The sequence below is a fragment of the Budorcas taxicolor genome, chromosome 1, assembly GCF_023091745.1.
Source record: "Budorcas taxicolor isolate Tak-1 chromosome 1, Takin1.1, whole genome shotgun sequence".
Lineage (NCBI taxonomy): Eukaryota > Metazoa > Chordata > Mammalia > Artiodactyla > Bovidae > Budorcas > Budorcas taxicolor.
In genome coordinates this window covers 21,480,449-21,501,775 of record NC_068910.1, presented here as the reverse complement: position 1 = coordinate 21,501,775, position 21,327 = coordinate 21,480,449, and the positions used below count along the sequence as shown (strand labels likewise).

Genomic DNA, 21,327 nt, shown 5'->3' with positions numbered 1-21,327 from the left:
TGTATGTTTCAACAACCATTTCCCTATCCATTAAGATTACATTGCTTCCAAATTAGTAGCAGTGGAAATGGTGCTTCACTGGACAACCCTAACTCAAGATCTATGAGTGGGGGTGTGGGGAGTCTCTATTCCAGTCATATTTTCTGTGAAACTATGACATTTGCTTTCTTTTTTTTCCATAGAGAAGACATTTTAGAAGTTCATACATTATTAGACATTATCATCATCTAGAGATCATGTGTTCTTTTTTGATTCACTGTCTTCAACTCCTTCCACCCATTGCCCACTCCAGAATGTAAATTCCATGACAGGTTTGTTGTTTTTTGACTGTATTGTTTATTGCTATATTCTTGGTGCTCAGAACTGTGCCGACTACACAGTAGGCAGGCAGTAAGATCTAGGGAATGGATGAATGATGCTCAAGTGTTATCCACCATTGTGTTTACTGGACATCATTTTAAAAGGCTCTAGATTTGGCTTCTTTTGAATAACTCAGTATTTGGTTTCCTAGAGTAAAACATGCTAGTACAAAAATATGTTTGTCAGTATTATAGACCTTGTAAATGTATAAAGAGAGAGGTATAAAAAATAATTATTGGGAGATGAAAGAAGCCAGAGATAGACTAGACAAAACAAGTGGAAGTTTGCTTCCTTCTAATTTAATAGTATTGTCTCCGAAGTGGTATTATGTAAAACATCAGAAACTTTTCAACATTGATAGCTTAGACTTATTAAAGAGTAAAAAGAAAACCAACCTTTGACTGTAAGGGTGGAGGTTAAATGATCCAGTTGGATCATAGTTGTCAAGATGAGAACAACTATCATTCCTGCTTTCTAAAATAAGAACCCTTTATTGTTTCCTCTCTGCAACTTTTTCTTGATTTGCACTGTGATCAGGCTACTCCTTTGACAGTCTCACACTCTGCCTGAGACACAAATTAGAGTTTTTAAAATAGGAAGAACTTTAAAACATTATTACAGTGTTGGAAACCCAGTCCTTTCTCTTGTAAGCGAGGAAACTTGATTCTGAGAGGTAAGATGATGTCCGGAAGCATTCTCCAGCCTCTTTTTTGTTGGACTGGTTTTCCTTGTCTTGGATTTTAGTAAGGATATAATCCCAGCCCCAGTTAGAAAGGGAGATCACAATGCCAGGTGTCAAATTCACAAATCAGTCCTCTCCATAATTGCTGAAGTTTGACATGTCCCATGTTTGTCCCAGGAAACTCTAACTGTTCTCTTATTAGCAGTAGGGAATTAAATTTCCTATGTAGACAAATTGACTTCTAAATTAGAAACAAACAAAAATACCAGCAAACAGACGCACAGACACACTTTCTTGTTTCAGTTTGAAGCTTTCTCAAAGTAATTTCTCTCCCTTTTCACCTTCTCCATATTTTCCACAGACTTACTTTTACTGTTTGAATTCACCATCTAGTTACTACCTTCTCTGAAGAGGAGATTTTGGTCAGCAACTCTTAAAAACAAACTTACTATCCTAATTAAAGTGGAAGAGTCAAAATAGACCTCTGAAATGAAGAATGTTTTAAGTTATATAGGTATTATGTTTGGGCAATTCTTGAAAAGCGGGGGAAAACTCTTCAGGGAGCTTTAGAACTTTTTGTTCTAAACAAGAGGATTTATTAAAAAAAAAAAAATAAAAGGATGTGAATTGGCTTAGAGTAAAAAGACAATAGACTTAGGAAGGAAAAGAATGTATTTTGTAGATAAGACAAATTCATGGCCTTGTGCATTAAATTTTACACAATATAACCCACATAGTGTAGTTTTAATGCTAATATCTTCCTCCTGTCTAAAATTAATGATGATTGGGCACCCTGGTTTTTCACATAAATGTTCCCTTACTCTACCCTAATCTGTCTCCAGTTGCCTCAAAAGTGACAAAATAACCTCCAAATTAATTTTGAATCAAAAAATGAATATACCCACACACCTTGTTTCTTACTAGAAAAAGAATGAAGCAGAGAACACAAAATGGTAAAGACTGTTAAAGATTATTTTAATTCTTATCTAAATCTTAAGCTAGCAAGTTAAAACACCTTGTACAGAAGGCAGAGAAAAACTGTCCTTTTGACATCACTTTCATTCACACTGCTCCCTACACATGGGAAAGAGCAGATGTCTGGTTTCCAGAGTATTAGGCTTATTCCTGAGTACTTTAGTAAAATTAATATTTCAGAGAAAAACTGCAGCTCCTTCTGATCTTTAGCATTTTGTAGCTTAATAATATTATACACTAGAAGTGTTTCAGCAGAAAATGAGCTTTGAATATTTATGCATTTGCAGTAACCCAAGAAAGGCTATGAAAAATTCTTGGAACAAGCTTTATTTAGAAAGCCCCATTATTCTGAAGGAAAAAAAAGAAACTCATAGTTTTCATAAAGACTAGTGGATATACAATATAGTATATGTAAGGGCACTGAATAAGAGGGAAAAGACTCAGTGGATGACACTTCTTTTTCCTTGTCTTTTTCCTACTAATTATGTACAAAATCTGTAGTAGATACAGTATTTCTCCCCTCCTTACAGAAAAAAAAAATTTGGAAATTCCTATCTAAAACTAATTTGACATGAGGAATATATCGCCCTTTAATGGGGGTATCCAGGTCCCTTTGGGAATTTTTTTTTTTCTAACATACACCATGTGGTGCAATCTGTTCCAGTCTACAAGGAGGGGACTGGGGAAAAGCTCTATGGGGGCCAGGAATAAAGTCCTCTCTGGGAGTTGTTGAGGTAGTAACTAGAAGTAGGGGAAATGGAACAGTCAAAGCCCAGAAATCCCTTCCCCTCTGCCCTAAATCATAACCCAGGGAACATTAAACTTAGGCTTTTTAAAAACATGATTTAGCAAGTTAATCAATTTGGGGGAGAAAAAACCTGAACCTTTTCTGAGATGGTTACATTGCTATTCATTTTGTATTTTAATCTAACCTACTGGTGATTTAATTTACAGAACTCAAAGGAAGCGTACTGCTCAAATATTTGAGGACGATCACGTATCAACCACTGTTTAATTTTGGAATGTGCCTACTTGCTTGACACAATATTTTACCATCTCAACAAATGTTTAGCCTTTTTTTTTTCACTTGACTAAAGAGAAATAAGTTTCACATTGCTTCATTCACCTTCTTATGTGCATATGCTGGGAAAGATTGGATGTTAAGAAAAAAAAAACTTCCTCATGTTCTCCCTACTACATCTAAATCTGTTTACCAATTTGAAGCTGCTAAAAAGCCCTGCATTCTCCTGCTAAATCAACTGGATGGCTAGAAACCAAACTGTAATGTAACAGGAAAAAAAATATATATCAATTTATTTTCGTGACAGAACATTCTTGAGAAGGTATAAAATTGTTCTGGTCTCTATGCCAGTTTTCTTTTTTCTTCCTTTCTCTGTCTTGCTTTTTAAAGGGCTTTCGGTTTTTAAGCCGATCCTTTTTATAGTTATGTAACAGTTCTAATATTTTGTGACATTTTGTATTGTGACACTATAGATGAAATTGTCATCGGACTGACACTCTGTGCTGTTTATTCCTTAATTACAACTGTTAACACTGTAGAGAAGTGTGCTCATCTGCCAGCACATATTATGAAAACAACATTATTGTTACCCACACCAACACCCACTCAACAGGATATTTCCAAGATGGTAGTTTAAAGGAACTTATCAGCACAATGGATTTTTTTTTTTTTTCCAGCTTGTCCTATTGTCATATTATAAAACCACAAACCGGTTTGAAATTGAAAGTCTTTCATTGTGATGTGGACTCCCTTTACTAAGCAGGAGCTGCTTTTATAATTAGAAAAATTAGATTTTTTTTTTTTGAGCTCTCTAGCAGTGGTGGATTGAACAGTCTCAGAGCTGTTCAGGGTTGTGACCCAAAGCTTTCTGACTGACAGTTGTTTGAGAACTAACAAAAATAGAAGGGAGAAGGAAGGGCAGATTTAAAGATGAAAAGATAAGAGAGGAGTTACTTGTATTCATAGGTTGGCAATCTTTAAATAATCAACTCAAAATCCAGTGACCATTCACAGCTCTACCAGTTCTTTTCTCAGAACCCAGTCTGAGCCCTCCTGAAACTAGCTGCTTATTGAATGCTTAACAGTTCACTTCTTTCTTCCAGAATTTGTACAGGATCAGTTATCTATGAGGGACAACATCCTATGACTCTATTTCCTAATCTCTGTTACTATACTAAAGCAGTTGTCATTGTCTTTTCACCTGTTAAAAAACTAAAATGTAAGCAAACCTCTTGGATCCTGTGCCTTATCCTCTTAATAAAATAACTGAAAAGTAAAGATTCTAGAAAATATCTAATCTGGTATTCACTGTTTAGATGAGAATCATGGTATATGATTAGATAAAAAAAAAAAAAAAAACAGCACACAACACTCGGTTAGCAACTTATTTACTCAACAGTCCATTTTCCAATATCAGCTTCTAACACACTTCCATGGATTTGGTAGAAAACAAATTTATGACACTGAAATAGCAGTGGAGCTTCCAGTGAGAACCTGAAAGCTGCCGGTAGATTCTCAACCCTTCATTGCCGCAGAGGAGGTGATGAGGCAATCTCTCTGAGTCCTGAAGTCCCCGCAGCGACCTGAATGCTCTTTAATGTACAGCTTTACTTGACAGGTTTCTGAAATACTATGTGGAGAAGCTATTGCTTCGCCCTCTTTGGAATGGTATCTTCTGCTTCATTTCCATTTTCACTACTAGCAGGATACGGCGCTCTTCCTAAAAGAAACTGCTCCCATTTGGGAATATATTCTTCTACTGATGCCCAGTAAAGAGTCTGGCGGGGGAGGGGGGGACAACATCCAAAAGTGAAAAAGCATATCAGGCAATTGAACTTGGCGCTTCATAATAGTCTAAATGTTTATTCCCTTAAGTGTGTGTGAGTGCATGTACACACACACTCACACACACTCACACATATACGTAGAATGCACTTCCTCTGCAGAATATTTTATGTTAATTTTAGAAAAAAAATCTGGCTACTTACTAGTGTTAATTTTCAAATTTCTCAGTAAAACCAGAGCCTGGCAGAATTACAGGTTTTACAATTTTATTGTGATTTTACACGCCCTCTTGTGGCCAATCATGTGATTATTCCAAGTAGTATCATTTATGGCCCCCAAATCATTAAAAGTTCTTGCTTAATGTTTCTAATCCCATACCAAATGACTCCTCATACTGTAATTATCACAATGAAATGATTCACTGTGAACAACTGCTTTAGAATTAACAGAAAAAGAAGTGACCTGGGATGAGATCAGGAACTGAAATATAAAGAGGATGATAACAGGATTTGGGTGAATTAACCCCTTAATTGTATGAGGGAGAAACATTTAAAATATGTATCCACTCTATCTATTCGAAGAGCACATTGGGACAAACTGTAGTTTCTTCCCACACTTTTTTGGATAATGACAAAATAATACCAACATCACCTAGCTCTTTTTAATTCAAATAACTTGGAAATTGAGGTGCTGTGTTTCTGCCTTGGCTGGAGCAGTCCCAGCTCCAGAAGCTCCAATTGCATCACTGGATCGCTGTCCACCAGCTGGGTGGTTTCTTGGTTGACTGTCCTAAGTAAGCTGCCAAAACCTCTGTGTCGTAGGAGGGCATTTTATATGAGATCGTCACTACCGGTCTCATCTTGGGAAATTCAAAGAGTTAGATAGCATTGGGGACACACTCTGAGCAATAAAAAGGTATGGGGTGGGAGGAACTTCCCAGTGGTCCAGTGGTTAGGGTGTGGCGCTTCTACAACAGGGGACTTGGGCTTGACCTGTGGTCAGAGAACTAAGATCCCATGTGCTGCATGACCAAAAAAATAAAATACTGTCATTAAAAAAAAAAAGATAACGGGAGTTCTGAAAGCTGAAAAAGGGACTCCACTTATCTGTGCATCTATGCATGTGGTCTGAGAAGTAGCCTGACATACTTAAAACAGGGGCCATCCTGCTGTGCGAGACTAGCTAAGAAAAATACCAGCCAGGGCCTGTGGTTGGGTGTTTCTCTGCCATTCACGGCTGGATTAACCCCTATTGTGTGAGCCCTGTGCAGGCCAGGGTAAGGTATTGGAAAATGCAACAAAGGAAAAGACATGCCCAGGGCACAACTTTGAACGGGAGTTTTTTCTGTCCTTGATCACTGCCTTTTCTTATTACCCTAGATGACACAGAAGATTGCGGGGCAAATTCTCAGCCTTTCATTTTTGAGTCTGTTCACCTCCTTGGTTAGGCAGCAAGCAAAACTGCACTTAGAAAAAGGTCATTAAAAATACAGTCAAACTATTTTATATGTAGCAAATTCCCGTTCAGCACACATACATGCATATACCAACTATGGTTTATTTTTGCCAGCCATCTTCTCAATCTGTTCTTGAACAGAGCAAAATCAAACAGACAAAAGCCACGCTGTACTGCATGATAATATGCATTTAAATAGCGTTGGTTGCATTTTTCGGTGAAGAGACTGAGCTGCTACTTGTAACATCAGCCAACAGGAAAAGCATTTTGGTGAGGCTGTCATCTTAAGATTTAGTGCATATTGTCTGTTAGGATTTAACAAGAAAGTAGTTTCTAAGTGACTCGGTGAAAAGACACAAAGTCTTGACAAAATTTTCACTCGACGTAAAAATTTTTTTAAAACCAAAATACTTACAGATTACTACAATGTACAAGGTATGGCACTGTGGACACAGATCAATCAGATACATTTGGTGTATTTTATTGAACGCAGAAAGCTGGGAAATACACAGAGCCACTTAAAATGCACTACTGACAGAATAGGGTCTCTTGTTGGACATTTGGTCCTTAAGATTCTCACCTCAAGAGCAGCCACCTCAGGTGGTAGAACTGGATGAATCCGGGTCTGTAGAGACTTCTCTGCCGCTTCTATATCCTGAAACAGATAGAAGCATTTTTCAAAACATTCACACACACACACACACACACACACACACACACACACACACACACAGCACCTGTAATAGCAGTATCTATATATTTCTAATCTCTTGCTTCATCTCTCCTCTGCATACACAGTTTAAACTCATGGAGATGATGCTGACAGAGAACTGATCACTGCTTAATTAACCAGTTGCAAATAGAGAAGGAAGCGTTTCTTGTTTTAAAATAAAAGGCAGGGGATGGGGGTGGTACATCTAAGTTCTGCCTTTTTCATTTTAAGTAGTTAGTAAATGCCAATAATTCTTGGAAAAAGAACTTCCTCTAAAACTGCTCAGAGGACTAACTTAGCTTTAAAATCCTTTAAAAACAGCCAGATGGATAAAATAGTCAAATATTCCGATACTAAAAACAATCAGATCCTCAGACCCACGCTAGGCTAACCTTCAAAGTAGAGAGTTCTAGTCTGTCGAAATCATGCACATGGTATATTAATGACACACCTTTCATTTATGCGGGACTCCATATTTGAATTTTATACATAGGCAAATATTCCCTATATTTAAAAGGTCCATGAGGTACCTGAGTACTCAGGCAACAAGAACCTTTCACTACGCTGTTTAGACTTATAGTACCAGGTTTCTAAGCTAATCTCAAAGGCAAATTTTATTGCAAGGTAGTGTATCCTTCAGCTCATGGCATTCAAGCACTGTGTGTTACTAAGTACTTCAACATGTAGATATTTATGTTTTCTCCTATGGATGTAGAAACACAAGAGTATTTAAGCTTGATTCATACTTCAGGAACGATTTTCTCTAGATCTAGACATAAAGTTCATGCCCAGAAACATAAGACTTTACCAGTCGTTACAGAGATACTCAAGCCCTGTGTGGTAAATTCTCCCCAAATCAGCACCTCTGCTGTCTTGTGCTTGCTTAGGTTTGTCAAGTTCACAGGGCCACTGGTGGGAAGGCTGTGTAAATTCTGTCTCTCAGCTTAATAAGTTGATAGAAAAGAAAAAGTTCTCTGCTCCATGTAGAAGCACAGGAGCGATCTGAGTACAGGGCTGTTGGACAGAAGGAGAGCGATGGAAAAGGGCGTGGGAGTGGGGTGTGAAGAAGCCAACGCTGAACAGGAGAAAAGAGATAGCAGATGGCAGCGGCGGGAGCAAGGAATGGGTGTGAAATGGAAAAGGGAAAAACAGGAAATTCCCTAAAGGGACTCCCCAAAGTTGCACAACCATTAGTGCACCTGCTGTCTGGAGGAAGGTGATTTGAAGGGGAAAGAAAACGATTTAGGGATAAAAAGCCCATCTATTAGCATGTCTATCCCATACCAGCAGTTCACAACCAACACGCAGGCTTAGAGGGCTTTTGATGTCAATGATACAACAGACAGGGGATACCAACTCTTCTGCTTACACCAAGATTCAACAAGGTTCTGGAAAAACCACTTTATACATCTAGGAATCAAACAAAACTCACAACCCCAATGTTACCATTATTCTATGAACAATTACAAAGTTGCCTGAACTGGGAGATCCAGGTGCTACTAGCACCTATAGGCAAGATTAAACATTTTTCTTAAAGATCAGAAAATAAGAACACCAAGTATCTTATAGAGAAGAGCAGATTTGCAATGGAAAGAGCAGACAGGTGGAGAGGGACGCATGGCCTGGAAAAGCAGGCCCAAGTCCGCTGAACCCGGCTGCCATCTCTGCAGCATTTGGACAAGGGATTATCACCCCTCCAGAGAACTTCTTCCTTAGCTCAAGTCGTATTTCACTTCCTTCGATGTTTCGCTTACCTCTCGGACTCCTCCTCCTCCTCCTCTCCTTGGCTGGCTGTTTTTTTCTCTCATTAATCCTCAGTGTGGGCTTTCTTAAGATTTGAGACATCTGGCCCCATCTTTTCACTTTTTCTCCCTCCAAGATTGTCTCTGATGTAGTATCAATTATTATCGTAGAAGGATGGCTAGTTTCTTTCCTGGCCCTTAATTCTCAACCTGATAAAACTAAACTCATCTTTTTCCACTGAATGTATTAAACGTATACTAGTGGGAATTCTATCCATTCAGATACCTATGCTATATCGTGTAATTCCAAATCTTATTCCTGCCATTTAAAAATTCAGCGCTCCCTATATTGTTCTTTCAGGATGTTTCCTCTGCCCTTTTCATGTGATTCTTAATGCTGTGGCCTTCTAATTACACTTATTCATTCAACAAATACTTAATGCTTACTTGTACTCATGCCTAGACCATATCGTACTTTAATACATACATAACTTGGAATTGATTAGCTCTGCTAAAAACTACTTTAAATATGTCCTCCCCTAGATTAAAAAAAAATAATAATTGGTACCCACAACACAGAGGATCAAGCAGGCATTCCTTAGCCTGACTCAGAATCTCAGCAATTTGACGGCAGCCTTCTGTAGCAAGTTGTATCTTAATCCTTCAACATAAGAACCTTCTTTTTCACTATATGCTTCCCAAAGGAAAGGACTGTCTCTTATAACCTTTAAGCATCTGAGAATCTAACAAGAGGGTATGTACTAGGTACTGAAATATTCATTAAGTAAATACAGGCTGAAGGGTCAAAGAATCCTGAGTATAAATCAGAAACTTAAGAAAAAAAAAGTACCCAAGGAGGTAGGGTAAGAAAAGGAAGAAAGAGGAGAACAGGGGCTTGCTGGCCAGCTTTACCTGACTATCTTGTTGTCCTGCTGTATAGACTTGTCACTAGACCATTGAAAATTGTATGCAGTTAGAAAACAACTGAAAAACCAGTCCCTACAAATTGAAAATAAATAGATCTAACTGCTATCTAGTTGGTGGCATAACCACACAGAGAATAAATATATCAAATGACCTTAGAACACGATGTTTTGAGTGAGCACCCCTAGTGAGATATACCCTAAGGACAGAAAGAATCTTAGTAAAAGCATCTTACTGAAAACCATTCTTTATAATCACATGGATGGTGACAGTGTTGTCTGGATCATAGGATATAAGGTACAGAAGTAGTTGTGCTGGTGTTGGAAACTTCTTTGGGAACAGATTTTGGATTTGAGAAAAAGAAGTCAGAGGTATGAAATCTATGATTTTAAGTTAAAAGCCTTGCAAACTGGAATCCTGGAATTTCTGATAGGATCTCTTATCTTTAAAAAAAAAAAAAAAAAGGTCACAATAAACACCACCATTGCCCAGATAGAGGGCTCTGAACATATTTTCTACCAAGAGGATCCACGGCTCCTTGGAACAGTGGCTGTTCCAGGTCTCAGCAACAATTGCACATGATGAGCCTGGAATGTCTCATCAGAACAGAAAGGAAACTGTCATGCTGCTAAGATTTCAGCAGAGGCATTCAGGAGCTAATCTGAAGAAGTTCCCACTTGTTAAAAATGGGACAAGTTGAGAATAAATGGGAATAAATGTTGAAATGTATTGAAACATTTCCAATCCAGGACACCTCAAAAAACAACAGCAACAAAACACAAAACAATATTAAAAAACAACCAAAACCAACAACACCTAATTGGTCACTTTTGTAGGACAGTAGAGAGCCAACCTATTATTTTGAAAACTAAATAGAATCAAGCATTCATCATGCTTTTTCCTCTATGAAATATACGTCAGTGTAATTAAATAATTGATGAGGACAAGTGTCTCTTAATATAACTAATCAGCAGTTGAATGAGAAGGAATAAAAGAATTTGAATACTGCTTTTCATAACCCCTAATGAGTATACTTAGGCAGTGATCATCAATGCCTAACATTCCAAAAAAAGAGAGACAGCTGGCATTATGGAAGTGTTCTTCCCCAAAACACAGAATCTGAATCTACTCAGGCCTCTCTAATCTGCACTGTTAATGGATTATTTCTTAGCCTCAAGTAGCTGCTGAGCACTCAAAATATACAAGTCTGAATTAAGATGTGTTGTGATGTACAATACACACTGAATTTTGAAGGTCTAGTAAGAAAATAGAATATAAAATATTTACTAACTTTTAATAGCAATTACATTTGAAATATGTTTGAAATCTTAACATTTTATTTAATCTGTTTAGGTTGACATTATTAAAATTAGTTCCTTGGAAATTTAAAATTACATATGTGGCTTGCACCACACTTCTGTTGCACAACACAACTTAGATCTGTCAATTATATTAAAAGGAGTGAGGGGGAACAGAGGAACATGTTAAATGAGAACCTCAGTGATGGAAGTAGCAATACCCAGAAGCTCAACAGGACAAATGACCCAGTTCCTTTAACAAATGTATTAAAAGGGGGGATAAAAGAGCAGGGAGTACTGTGAGAAATTTAGGAAACCTATCAATTACAAGTTGACTTTTATTTGGAACCTGATTAGCTATTTGAGGGTTTATTGTTCATTTCTTAGGTTGACACTGACATTTTGATTTTGGTTAAAACAGTCCTTATATTTTAGTGACAGACACTGAAATAAAGGGATACACTGAAATATTTACAGGTGAAACAATGCAGGGTCTGAGGTTAGCTTCAAAGTGATGTGAGGGGTAGAGGTGAAGAGTATAGACAAAACAAGCTGGCTGTGTTCTGACAATGATTCAATGTGGGTGATAAGTGCATGGAAACATTCTTTTATCCCTTATTTTGCATAGTTGTGAGATTTTTCATAGCAATTAAAAAACAAGCTTCCAGTGGATGACAGTATAACTGTTACTCTATGGCATGACTCGGGAGCCTGTATAAACAAGTTGACTCCTGAATAGGAAAAGGAAGGAGCATAAAGCATCATATACCAAGATCTGTCTTTCCTCCTCCCTGCGTACATCCATCCCTCCTCATCGAGCTGTGGCTGGCCTGGGTTTAATCTTTTAAGCTGCTGGAGGGGCAATTTCTGGGATACAAAAAATAAGATATTAAAGACATGAAGTGCAAGGGTCATTGGTACAAAGAATGCAGAGACATGTGTTAAACATATGCACTGGGGAAAGTGAGAAATGTGAGAGGAAAGAGGAGCACATGGGCCGGCAAGTACTGGCCATCCTGGGTGGCAGTTCTGACTGCCAGCTGCCCCATGGAGGCTTCCAGGATGTCCCTGAAGGAAAGCACTGGCTGTGTGTCTAATCTGCTGGAGGCCACTCTCATTCTTCCTCACTCTGTCCTGTTGGTCCATCTCACAAGAGGATGTCTGTTACCAAAAAAGCATCTTTTGGGGTTTAAACTAAATTTTGTGGAGGGAAAGGTGGGAAAGAGGGCGGTTTATATCATGGAAATATTTGTAGAAATAAAATATTTTCTGGCTTCTAAGTCCATTTATGTTTGATTTTAAAAGGCAGATAGAGTTCATTGTATTAACGGTAACAGAAAATAAAAATCACTGAGCTAGTGTTCAAAATCCACTGTCTTCTATGATATTTACTGACTAAACCCTCACTGTGAATTTTCTTCACTACTTACATTCATATACAGTTTTTACTAAGTTTGAATCTTTGATGGGATTACTCTTATTCCCCCTTTAAAATCAGTCTTTGATATTTGTGCTAATTTATTTATTCAAATGCAACTAAAGAACATTTTTCTTGGGATTTTACTAAATCTAAAAATAATTTTGTGACAGATGACTTAGAAAAAATAATAGTTTCCCCAGTCAGGATTAAGGCTTATGTCTTCATTTAAGTTTTCCCTTAAAACTGCCACTGAAGTGTAATAATTATCTTCATAGCAGTCATGCAGATCCTTTGTTAAGAGCATTCCCAAGTATGTATTTTATAATTTTATTGCTAATGTGAATGTGATCTCTATTTTCCACCTGTATACATAGGATTCGAAGAAGGCAATGGCACCTCACTTCAGTACTCTTGCCTGGAAAATCCCATGGATGGATGAGCCTGGTAGGCTGCAGTCCATGGGGTCGCTAAGAGTCGGACACGACTGAGCAACTTCACTTTCACTTTTCACTTTTCATGCATTTTCATTTTCATGAAATGGCAACCCATTCCAGTATTCTTGCCTGGAGAATCCCAGGGATGGGGGAGCCTGGTGGGCCGCCGTCTATGGGGTCCCACAGAGTCAGACACGACTGAAGCGACTTAGCAGCAGTAGCATACATAGGACTGCTATTGATTTTTATACGTTTGTGGTTTACCCATTAATTTTACTCAACTCATACTAGTTGTGAAACAACTTTGGCTTCTCTTAAGTATAAAGACATGTCATTGAAAGATACTAGTGTTTTATCTTTCTTTCTTAAAGCTCATGCCCTTTTAGTGTTCATGATACTGTTCAGAACATGGGAATAAGGTCAGATAATGGACAGTATACAGTCATCCTTATTTTGTTTACTATATTATAGGAGTGCTACCTGGTTTTAAGGGTACCATTTTCAATTGCACTCAGTACTTCAGTAGCTATCCTGCTATAACTTAATCTCTTTGTGTAAGTCTGTGTGTGTGTGTGTTCAGGGGTATCTTAATTCCTTGACTGCAGATCAAATCTGTGCCCCCTGCATTGGGAGCAGAGTCTTAACCACTGAACTGCCCAGGAAATCCTATTTAATCTGTTCTTGCAAAGGGATGTTAGGAGTGATACATGATGGTTTTCTCATCTCTATAAATTAAGGGATTAGCCCAGATGAGTGGTTTTCCCAGTTCTCTAGAGCCACGGCAGTATAGTCAAGGAATGGATTGTAGGACTTTGGGCCAAAGTAGGACCACTTTTATCTACTGTGTGTGCTCACTCATGTCTGAATCTTTGTGACCCTTTGGACTGTTGCCCGCCAGGCTCCTCCGTCCACAGTATTTCCCAGGCGAGAATACTGGAGTAGGTTGCCATTTCCTCCTGCAGGGGATCTTCCCAACCCAGGGGTTGAACTTGCATCTCCTGCATTGGCACGTGGGTTGTTTACCACTAAGCATAGGGGAAGACCTTTATTTTACATCTGTGGGAAAAGTTTTTATGCTAAAAAACAAAACAAAGCAAAAAAGACTTTAGATAAGAATCTAAAGCTATATGCTTTTTACAGTCTTTTCCAGCTCAAATTCTGTAATCATGTCCTATTTATCTTAACAATAACTTCTGTGGGAGAGCCACTAAAATTATATCCCTTGTATATAAAAATTATATGAGGGAAAGAAGGACAAAAAAAAAGGTTGCATATCCAATTATTCAAAGTGACTAAGCACACATGTTAAAAAATAGGGGGAAATTGTATCTCTAACTTTACCTAGGATTAAAAAATGTTTATAAAAATTGTTTATAAAAAGGTGAAAGGAAATATAGAAAAATATACTAATTTCTAGATAGGCAGATGATATAGAAGGTTTTCCATCTTTGCTCTTTCAAGTTTTTTTATAATGAGAGTGTATTATTTTTGGTAATTAAGGGAAAAAACACCATACCAAACTGGTTTCTCAAGACTATGAAACTAGGTTCATTACCTTCCCTCTAGATATGACAGTGATTTCTTAGCTACCTCCTTAAAACTCTCCATTTTTGAAATTACTTTGCTAAATAGCAAATGAATCTTTCTTTAAAACTCTTTCATATGTTTAAGTCTTGCTGTTTTTTTTCATTTTTTTGCTCACAACACTATATTATCTCTACATACCAAGTCTCAACTTCATTTTGTCTCACAATATATATTCAGCCTGTTTCCTGGGGCTCTCCAAGCCAGTTAGCTTAGGATCCCATGAACATTAATAGGCCATTCATTCTTCTTCTGGTCTTGGCTCTTCCTTGAAAACTCAATGGAATGTCTTCCCGCTTAGCTTAGCATCTTCTCTGAGACCTCATAGAATATTCTAGCTCTCCAAGAGTTTTTAACACTTCTAAAGTGCTAAGTACTTTAACACTCCTAAAGTGCTGAGTACCCTGGAGGAGGGCGTGGCAACCCACTCCAGTATTCTTGCCTGGGAAATCACCATGGACAGAGGAGACTGGCAGCTGCAGTCCATGGGGTCGCAAAGAGTCGGACACAGCTGAGCAACTGCGCGCACAGCAAATTGCTGAGTCTCCACAGCATGTAATTAATGTTTGATCATACAGGGTCTCTATTTTGTGCATATTTTAGGTCATGAGCAGAACCTGTAAGCTACTTAATGTAAAGGACCTAGCTTGTAGTTACTTTGTTACCCTCACTTTCTGCTCAGAACTAGTTCAAGAGTAAAGAGCTGGGCATTCGTCAAATACTTGGGCATTAAAAGGAAGACAATATTACCTGCACTCGCCGATATTACCTGCACTCGTCGTAACAAGTAGCAAGCAAGCCGTGAAGACTTCCAATTTGGATTTTCTGACTTTTCAGAGCAACTTCTAGATTACCCTATATATTTCCATTTAAAAATAAATATTGCAAATACCATTGGGCAAGTAAGACATATGGCAATATAGAATGCTTTGGTAGCACTATGGCTGTGACTTAAATTACTGTGGATCAAACTGCCAGAAGCTGAGAAGATAACTGAATTTTCCTCTTCCTTTATCCTCTAGTGAGGACAGAAGAGAACTACATCATGCCTATCGATGAAAATATTTAACAATAAAAAACTGAAAACACTGCTTTATAACTTAAATAATATAGCCTTACTACCAAATGTTTTAGTCATAGGATCTCTTGGAAGCTCGAATGGAAGCAAACTTTAGGGTTTTAATTATGGATGAAGCCATACAATTCTGGAAGCAAAGTACAGCAAGCAGCCAAAAATGTTACACATATGATTTTACTCCAAATGGGCACACTGGCCAAATGGTGAGGCCCTGCGCAGTCACATACTTTGACCACCTCCTCCATCACCATCAAAGAAGATCCTGGGAAATCTGTTACCTTAGATACGAAATCTGTATATTGACTGTGGCCCCAGGAGGGCAAAATCAAATTATTTAGAGCATATTATAGGTACTTTATCATGTTTCAGAATCTCCCTACAAATAAAAGAAGATGGAAGATAGAAGCTATGTCTTTTTTTTTTTTTTTGGTTGTGTTAGGTCTTAGTTGCGATATGGGCATGAGGAATCTTAGTTCCCTGACCACGGATCCAACTCACATCCCCTGCATCAGAAGACGGATTCTTAACCACTGGACTGCCAGGCAAGTCCCCAGAAGCTATGTCTTCTATTTATTACTTCTTGCACAAAGGTGACTTTAAAGTTCTTTTTATAGTGACTGATTTTTCATTAGCCTAAGCAAACATCAAGGCTTTCATTTTAATAAGTGAGAATCCATGCTTCTTGTCCAGTTAACATGAATTTAAATAGCAGTGTATCATTAATTCTATTTGTTACTTAAAGGAATTACATAAATCAAAGTAATGAAATTGAATTAAAACCTTTTTGCAAAAGTGGGGAAAACAGGTTTAATTCAGAGAATCTTACCTTTAAAAGACTAACATTCCTTTGTAAAGCAGCCTTAGCTGCTTGTGTCTGAGAGGCCCTTCCCTTGTTTTGATCTTCAGGTTTATTCTCCATTCGTTGAAGTAACATTAATCTTTGTGATACTCTACAAAAAAATGAAGATTATGTAAAGATTTTAAAAAGAAACATTTTATTGCTTGGCCAGTATAAATCATTGCTTAATTGCACCTCACTCCCAGTTCAACCTACTTTGAAAGCCAGTTACTATATGTCAGTTAATAAGACAGTGAAAAACTTAGGGAGTTCAGTAAGTCTTCAGTCTCAGTGAAATTATTTTTATTTTCATATTTACACTGTAAGTACACACTTGTGTTTTTTTAACCTCTCTAGTCTTGAAAGTATTTTAAAGTGTTGGAAAATATTTAGTGAAAATGCAAACTGTAATCCATATCCCTTTGTACACATACTTATATATACCTCCCCACACATACATTGGTATGACTTGCTATACAAAACCTTCTGCTTAACACTTCAGTACCCCTGAATCTTATGTTACACATTTAGAATTGTGCTAAACTTCCATATGTTTGAAGAAGCAATAAAAATATTTTTTTCCTCTTTTTCCAAGAGAAAGATGATGGTTCCATATATGAGTGAGAGGCTGTGTGTACACATGCATACTCACAACATGGTAAAACTAATCGAAGATGTAGAAAGTTGCAAATAAATTATCAAACTAACTTTGTTATATATAATGGACTTCAAAAGTTTCTCCATGGTTAAATACTCCTTTTATAAGTGTTTAGTCTTATTAAGTGATCAAATGAGAAAAAATACACCAGTTACTGGTGTTACTGTACAGTAACAGTCTAACTATTTCTCAAAGAGTTGAGGAGATTCTCAGGAAACAGTATGTTGCACAGGGTTGTTCTTGAGAGTAGAAATAAAAACCTAGGTCTTTGAAAAGTCATTTTCATAAGAAAAATACCTTAGAAGGCCATGGCAGAGAGGCTGGTAATTAATTAAAGAAAAGCAAAACATGAGAGCCCACAAACAGAGGGTAGAGAAGGGTTAATACTAAATAAAAGTGCAGGACTGGCCATATAATTTGCAGAGCCCAGTGCAAATGAAAATTTTGCTCCTAGACTAAATCTAGTGCAGGGCCTGTGACTATAAAGGTCACATTCTCATGAAAGCTGGCCTTGGTAAAAGGCTTAGAGAAGTTCATTGAATAGCAGTGTAGAGCATAGAGCGGGTAAGAGGGAGAGTGAATTTATGTAGGTATTAGTAACAAGAAGTTAAAAGACATAAAACATAATTAGACCTTTTAATCTGTGTTATTCTTGAGGGGTAATGACATTCCTTAAAACCAAAATCTCTCAAGTATCACAAAAAATGACACACAGATTTTTAAGTTTTCCTGTGCATACAGTGTCATTAATAAAGCCAGTACAGTGTATACATTGAGATTAGCCTTTTTAAAACAACAACAACAACTTACATTTCTTCATGTCTTATAGAAAGGCGAATTTCTTGAGTGAGCAGAGATGTCATCTTTAATCAAAGCTGCCTCGATAAGCTTTCTGCTAAATAGTAAGGACATTTAAAGTTATTTCTACCCCATGGCCTTAGCTTTGATCATTCAGCACCTCAATCTATTGGTTCTGTCTCAGAAGGGAAGAATACAGCTTGGGCTGTACTGATGTTTTTAAATGCATTCTTTCATTTTACATGTTTACTCACAATGCATAGTTTCCCAGGTGCCATATGCATCCCAGAACACTGACGCAGGTAAACACAGCATACTTCCCCTGTCCCCCCCCGCCCCAACCACACACACACTTTAACCTTAATCAGAATTCAAAACAAAGAAGCAGCTGGTACCAAGACTAGTAAACATTTTACTGAATCAACAAAAAAGAAAAAAAAAATCCACAGTGTATAATTCAGAGAAACACCATCCCTCAGATACACAGAGAGATAAACAAGTATGAAAACCAACTGGAAACTCATGGTCTTTCCTTTTTTTGGAAGACTGCCCAGTTCTACTATCTCTCTTCCAAATGGGGAAGTATTTTTCATGCCTAACGGTGAAGAAAAGCACATTAAAGTGGTTTCACCTTACCCTGCCTGCTCTGGACTCTTCATTAGGGGAGTCTAGGAAAACCCATTTTCACAACACACTGTACGCCATAAGCAAGCTCACCTTGGTAGAAGTGCCTGGGCCAATACAGACAGAGGTCTAGCGAACTACTTGGATGGCTGTGAGTCTGAAGGCAAATCATTTGGTTGGGTGCAAGGACTGAAGTTTCCTGACTGCACAAAGGAAGAATGCAACTAAACCGAAATAATATATATTTTTTTAAAAATGAAAATTCAGTCTTAGAATGAAGCACTGGCTTTCCTAAATTTTATGAAACAAATACTGGTTGTCTGCTCGTCGCCTGCGTGTCCAGCGCTTATTTAAAAATAATAATAATAATGAGCCTTTCCTTCAGCACACACAGAGAGACTCTGAGCAAAGCCGAGGAAAATGGAAATACTGCCCTGCCCTCAACGGGTTTCTTCCTGAAGATACCGCTCTGTTTTCAGCACCGCGGACAGCAATCGCGCGCAGGCTAGCCCGGAAGGGGTCGAATTACAGATTTCCGACGAAATCACTGCAGACCTTTCTCCCAGTTTTGAATGCGGTGTCAAGGAAATCGCTGGAAGTGAGTCCATGGTAACTTCTTTTCTGTGTCGACCAGCATCAGCACTTAGGAAAAGTCTGCCTTCGGAGACGAAGATCCGCAGCTTTTCGGAGTCATCAGCTCACCAACCACTGCAACTCTCGCTTACTCTGGAAGGACTCGGGAACTTTCCTCATCACCCTACCTCTTCCCCTTTAACAGCATCCTCGCCACCAGCGCACAGCTGTCCTTCGGACACTCGGGGCACTCACCCACCGGCCGTCCTACTGTTGGACCTCACTCACCGAGCCCCGTATTGACTTCTTCCGGGAAGGCGCGCCACAGACTGTGCGGACGTTAGGTCTCCGCGCAGGCGTGGGCGTGGCCACGCCACCAAGATGCGCAAGCGCAACGCGAAGTGATGTCATCACGTACTTATAAAAGGAGCGCGTCTAGCACCAAACGGTAGTGAAGTAAGGCGGCTCCGAAGGACTGTGAAGTCGTTGCAAGCTGAGTGGAAAATCACTTTGGTGGTAGCTTAAGTTCAAGCCTCTTTTAAGTGTACTTGCATGTATTGAAAATACTGTAGAGAGTGAAAATGGTTTCTACAAGCCAGAACATCACAGTAGAATGTGGAGGGGGGAAAAACACTTAAGAGTCCTGCGAAGTGTTTAAAACAGACTTTACAATCAGGGCTTCCCAGGTGGCGCTAGTGGTAAGAACTCGCCTGCCAAAGCAGGAGACTAGGAGAGGCGGTTTGATTCGTGGGTTGGGAATATCCCCTGGAGATGGAAATGGTGGCCCACTCCAGTATTCTTGCCTGGAGGATCCCATGGACAGAGGAGCCTGGTGGGCTACAGTCTGTGGGATCGAAAAGAGTAAGACTCGACTGAAGTGATTAATCACGTAAGCACGGTCAGGTCCACAAATGCCCAGGGAACAGCTTCAGAGAGCTTCACCCTGGGCGTCTGATGCCCAGCCGGACAGCAGAGCTCTTCCTGCTTGTAGGGCAGCCCCCATAGGGATAATAATGCTGATTTTTCACTTGTTGAGAAATACGCGTATCAGTCCCTGTATTTCTGTGGATGATCTCATTCTGAATCCCCACAAGGCCTGCTGAGATAGATGCCATTCTTCTCATTTGACAGACAAGGAAACAAACTTGATCATTGATTTAAGTGGTAGCTGGAAGCCAATCAGAGCCTCCATTAAATTTCCCACAGCCCTCTGGACAAAATCATTTGAGAATAATCCTTCGGTGCTGTACATTCTTAAACATTCCCATTGAAAGAACTTTGTAAGTTACATGGTAGTATCCTTAATTACAGAGTAAAATATTGAGGTTCAGGTGGGATAATGTTTTCTTTCTGAAGGTTACTGAGTTGGTAAAGGGCAAAGAGCTAGGACTCCATTCTAGGTGTTTAAATTATGTTTTTTCTTCCAGAATATCTCCTGCTTGAGGACTACTGCACTTCTGTGTTTTCTTGGCTTGAAAAGGCCTTTCCCCAGATATTGACAAGGATTCAGTTCTTATCTTTCAGTGCTGCTTCCTCAGTGAACTAGTCCCTGAACCTCCAGTAGAGGATCTCAAGTCTGCCTCTTCACCCTTCATGCTCCTTCTCCTCCTTTGCTTCTCTCCAGAACACAGTATCATTCCACGTATTTTCTAATCACTTGTTCATTTGTTTAGGAGGCACCTCCAACTAGGATTTGAACTTCCTTTTAATTTTCTCTTTTTATTTGCTGAGCTATTGAAACTGCCTGACTATAGTTGTTCAGTAAATATTTTTGAATGAATGGGTTAAATAACTTCCCCTGTTGAAATTTCATCATAATGTAGGAGAGCTGTGTCTTCAGTTGCTAGGACTTAAGCTTTACTTCAGTTCAGTTAAGTCTCTCAGTCATGTTTGACTCTTTGGGACTCCATGGACTGCAGCATGCCAGGCTTTCCTGTCCATCACCAACTCGTGGAGCTTGCTCAAACTCATGTCCATCGAGTTGGTGATGCCATCCAACCATCTCATCCTCTGTCGTCCCCTTCTCCTCCTGCCTCCAATCTTTCCCAGCATTAGGGTCTTTTCTAATGAGTCAACTCTTCACATCAGGTGGCCAAAGTATTGGAGCTTCAGTATTAGTCCTTCCAATGAATATTCAAGATTGATTTCCTTTAGAATGGACTGGTTTGATCTCCTTGCAGTCCAAGGGACTCTCAAGAGTCTTCTCCAACATCACAGTTCATAAGTATCAATTCTTTTGCCCTCACCTTCTTTATGATCCAACTCTCACATTCATACATGACTGTCAGAAAAGCCATAACTTTGACTAGACAGATCTTTATGGGCAAAGTAATGCCTCTGCTTTTTAATATGCTGTCTAGATTGGT

General features: G+C 38.7%; 1 protein-coding gene across 1 annotated transcript; it reads right to left on the bottom strand.

The window, feature by feature from the left end:
* Positions 1–4,681: 4,681 nt before the first annotated feature.
* C1H3orf14 (chromosome 1 C3orf14 homolog) lies at positions 4,682–18,544 on the bottom strand. The gene is made up of 5 exons (XM_052647896.1): positions 18,482–18,544; positions 17,777–17,861; positions 16,297–16,420; positions 6,859–6,933; positions 4,682–4,816 (listed from the first exon to the last, which is right to left on the bottom strand). The coding sequence occupies exons 2-5, from the start codon at positions 17,827–17,829 to the stop codon at positions 4,682–4,684; spliced, it is 387 nt and encodes a 128-aa protein (XP_052503856.1). The 5' UTR covers positions 17,830–17,861; positions 18,482–18,544.
* Positions 18,545–21,327: the final 2,783 nt, after the last annotated feature.